We start from the raw sequence: 4641 nt of genomic DNA, 5'->3' as shown, positions 1-4641 counted from the left end.
CCCGGGTTAACCCTTTTACATAAAGCAAGGACGAAAGTACAAGTAGAGTGGTATGTATAAGTGGGTCCGCCTGTCGGTTGGGCTGGGCTACACGATTCTGGTGTAAGGGCTGTTACAGCCGTGCCACCTCTTCCGTTCTCAACTCCATCCCCGTCGTCCGCCGCCGCCAAGACTGGCGTCTCCATCGCGCCGCCTCTTTCTACCGTACCGCCTCTTTCGCCCTCCTCGGCCAGCAGCTGTGACAACGGAGGGCCTGTAGCTACCTTGGCTTGTGGCGGATAGGGGGAGGTAGCTCCGTGCCATCGTTGTTAGCAAGGGCGGCGACGACGTCCTGTCTCCGGGAGGATGGGGACGACGGCGTGGGGTATGCGGATGGAAGGAGGGAACTCCAGTGCCTCTCTGCTCCGTGCCATCGTCAACGCCGAGCCAGCGAACAATAGCAAGTGGCGCTGACCGATACGAGAGAGAAGATCAGCGGTGAAGAAAAGCATGTGGTGATGGGAGGAGGAATGTGTGCGGGGCCACCGTTGGCAAGTGAATTTGGCTGGCCAAGTTTGGCGAATTAATGGAAGGAGGGTTTTGGCACAAGGATGGTTTGGCCACACAATTGGAGAGGGTGTTGGAGGACGTGTTTTTTTTTTGTTACAATAGCTAAAATTTAGCTTAGAGAGTCACTTGGAGAGGTTATTGGAGATACTCTCAGAAGAGTATAACAAATCAAACAAACCGTATTTAAATTGAGATGTACTCTATAGTTCCTACTACCTCTATACCAAAATATATTTATTTTTCACAATCCCACACATGCCAATACAAAATAAAAAATGGAATACCCTTATATGTTATCAAATCCCAATGCAACTATTCTTCACTTTATATTCTTTCAATACAACTATTCTCTACTTTCACAAACTTTAATGCAATAATTACTTTAAAATAAACTTATTCTGTACTCCCTCCATAAAAAAAAACCCAATTATGGGTTTAAACCTAAACACATGTCTAGGTTTAAACCCAAAATTAGGTTTTCTTTGGACAAAGAGAGTAATAAATAGAAGGAGCCAGAAATGAATTTATTATGGGACGGAGGAAGTACTAAGATGGCTTAGGCAAAATTGTGATAGTGAACTTAATAACCTTTAATTTCATGAATTACAAAGAAGGCCAAATGCTCTATTAGCACCAAAACAGAAAAAAATAACCCCTTTTTATGCCTTGGTGATTGGTGATCAGCAGCAACATCTTTGTGATGACGGATGAACAGGGATGGCCCCGCCGACTGACACCCATCTGCCCCGAAAGCCGGGCAGAGGCAGAAGGCGGTCAGGTCAAGGCTGACAAGCTACCAGTAGTAGCTATCCATAGCTCTCTGTCTCCCTCCCATAAAAAGCGCAGTTTCCCGAAGCACACACCGCTCCAAACCATCACCCCCCAAAAAGCAAACACAAAACCCTGACCCCTCTACTCCTACTGCTGCTGCTACCACTAGGTCTCATCATTCATTTGCCCTAGTGATTTATATAGGGTAAGCGGCTATTAAAATTTAAACTTAAAATTTTATTAACAAATATGGTTTTTATGACTTTTAACATAGTTTTTCTATATTAGTGTGTCCCAGAATATAAGAAATTAGAACTAGATGATACTCCCTCCGTCCTATAAAAAAAATTTAGGACCGGATATGATATATTCTATAAAAAAAATTTAGGACGGGATATGATATATTATAGTACGATGAATCTGGAGATATGTATGTCAGATTTGTAGTACTAGAATATGTTACATCTGATACTAACTTGGTTTTTTTAGGATGGAGGGAGTATATTTTTAAGTACTACGAATCTGAACAAATCTATCCAGAATCGTAGTATTGTCTCACCCGATTCTAGATCCTTGTATTTTGGAACAAAGAGAGTACTACCTCCGTCCTAAAGTAAGTGCAGCTGTGAGTATCTGTATCTAATGTTTGACCGTTTTTCTTGTTTGAAAAATTTATGAAAAAATAAAAACAATTAGTCACATATAAAGTATTATTCATCTTTTATCATCTAATAACAATAAAATACTAATCATAAATAATTTTTAAATATGAAGAATAGTCAAATGATGGATATGAAAAGTGCAGAACTATATTTATTTCTGGATGGAGGGAGTAAGATGCTAAGTCCTATATTTTACCTATAAATTAATTAATGTTCATCCAATCTCAGTATATTTATTTTAAGATGAAAAATTTACCCCTATTTTAATATATTTATTTGGGGACGAAGGAAGTATTATAAATATGATTTCACCGTTTATAATCAGATCAGCCGTGGCAAACCGATGAGAACCATGTTAGAGGAGGTACAATAGGATATTACAAGCCGGTTATAAACATATTTTAATGAGAAAAAAGAGGAGAGCTAAAAGCAGCGGGCTACAGGTTCGTAGCCAGCTGTAGCATAGACTTCAAGATGCATGTGTGTATGACAGGTGAGACTAGACATTAATTATATAGTATATATTTGTTGGTAATTATTGTATGAATTAGCTATTAAATTGACTATAGCTGATTTTTAGCACATACTCCCTCCGTCCAAAAAAAAAGATAAATCCTGGGTTTTCGTGTCCAACGCTTGACCATCCGTCTTTTTTAAAAAAATTATAAAAAATTTTTAAAAAGACAAGTCACGCAAAAAGTATTAATCATATTTTATCATCTCACAATAATAAAAATATTAGTTATAAAAAAAATTTCATATAAGACGGACAGTAAAACGTTGAACACAGAAATTTAGGGTTTATCTTTTTTTTCGGAGGGACTAGTTAGGCCCCGTTTAGTTCGCGAAATGAACATTTTTAGATGTCACATCGGACATTTGACCGGATGTCGGAAGGGGTTTTCGGACACGAATGAAAAAACTAATTTCATAACTCGCATGGAAACCACGAGACAAATTTTGTGAGCCTAATTAATCCGTCATTAGCACATGTGGGTTACTGTAGCACTTATGGCTAATCATGGACTAATTAGGCTCAAAAGATTCGTCTCGCAATTTCCCCCCTAACTATACAATTAGTTTTTGTTTTTATCTATATTTAATATTTTATGCATGTATTCAAAGATTCGATATGATGTTTTGGAAAAACTTTCTTAAACTAAACAGGACCTTAGCACTATTAAACTTGTTCTTATCGCAGCTACTGTAGGGACAAACCCGTCAATTCGCACGGGCCATCGTCCGTACTACGTGCATATCCGGCCTCGCCGCACGAATCTCGAGGCAAGACATCGACCGACGTCATCCCTCCGCGTCTCGTCTCGTCGGGGCGGTGCTACATATACGCGCGCCTCTCGTGTCTCGCCTCGCCGCGCGACGCGACGCGACGCGACGTCGAGGTGAGCCACCAATGGAGGACGAAGCCGGCGCGGCGCGGAAGCGGAAGCGGCGCGGCGAGGGGAAGCCGAGGCCGAAGGCGACCAAGGGCGGCAGCAAGGCCAAGCCCAAGGGGAAGGCCGCCGCCGCCGCTGCTGCTGCTGCGGCAGCCGAGGAGGCGGCGGCGGCGGTGGAGAAGGTGGCGGCGGAGCCTGGGGTGGTGGTGGAGGAGGAGGAGGAGGAGGACTACGCGGAGGGGATCACGGAGGAGTCCATCGCCGAGGTGATGAGCTGGCTGGAGCTGGAGATCAAGCTCGCCTCCTCCGCCGCCGCCGCCGGCGCGGCCGCCACGCCCGCACCGTTCGCCCCGCCGCCTCCTCCTCCTCCGGCGGCGGGCGGCGGCGGGTACATGCCGGCGGCGAAGGGGGTCAACACCAGCAACATGGAGGGCAGCTGCGGCGCGTCGTTCTCGGTGTCGGCGTCGACGGTGATGGCCTCAGTCGACCTCCGCGCCGGCGCGCCGCCGCCTCCGCCCCTTCCGTGGCCGCTGCCCGGTCACGGCGGCGGGGCCACGGCGGCGGCGGCGGCGGAGGAGGCGGTGGACGACGACGAGTGGGTGGACCAGCTACTGACAGATGGGCCCGCCATGGAGTAGTAGTAGTAGAGTACAGTGTCCAGTGAGTAGTACTAGTACTGTTGCTACTGGTAGTAGTAGTAGGAAGTAGTAGGAGTAGGTTTTGGAGGGTAGCGTAGGAGGCTGACATGTGGGGGCCATGCCCTTTGTGATGTGTAGGACAGCAGGGCATGAACTGGGAACATCTTTTGTCGGTGTACAGGGGAGATTCGGAGGAGTACGTTGTGTGGGGTTTGGATGGATGGATGGACGGACGGATGTGGCTCTGTCACTGCGCGTGTCATTGATCAGTTTTGTCGTCAGGCTTTGCGACCGAGCCATAACTTTTTTGAATCGCCTTCTCACTCCAGCGTTGTTGGAGAAATCTTAGCGCAGTAGCAGGGATTTTTTTTGTTTTTTTAGACCTTTTATTTCTAATTTTATTAATACTAGAAAAAAGCCTGTGCGTTGCAACGGATGAATGCTATTTTAGTCGTATTATTGTTAATTTTTTTATCTAAATAGTATATGTGATTTTTATTTGATAGTATCGATATCTAATTTGGAATCCTTATTTGGATGGTGGCCATATCATGTACGGTGCTTTCTTATCGCCTGAAAAGAATTCTGAAGCAATTAGGAGTATGACTCTTGTCTTAAGTTAGCATG

The 4641-nt window shown here is 44.9% G+C and overlaps 1 protein-coding gene across 1 annotated transcript; it reads left to right on the top strand.

The window, feature by feature from the left end:
• The first annotated feature begins 3393 nt into the window (after positions 1-3393).
• Positions 3394-4014, top strand: LOC136356539 (uncharacterized). Its single transcript, XM_066310558.1, has one exon. The coding sequence runs from the start codon at positions 3394-3396 to the stop codon at positions 4012-4014; it is 621 nt and encodes a 206-aa protein (XP_066166655.1).
• Positions 4015-4641: the final 627 nt, after the last annotated feature.

The sequence above is a fragment of the Oryza sativa genome, chromosome 5, assembly GCF_034140825.1.
Source record: "Oryza sativa Japonica Group chromosome 5, ASM3414082v1".
In the NCBI taxonomy this organism is placed as follows: domain Eukaryota; kingdom Viridiplantae; phylum Streptophyta; class Magnoliopsida; order Poales; family Poaceae; genus Oryza; species Oryza sativa.
This window is presented reverse-complemented; position numbering and strand designations above follow the sequence as displayed.

Coding starts and splice junctions, on each gene's coding strand:
- LOC136356539 (XM_066310558.1), top strand. CDS start 3,394: ATGGAGGACGAAGCCGGCGCGGCGCGGAAGCGGAAGCGGCGCGGCGAG.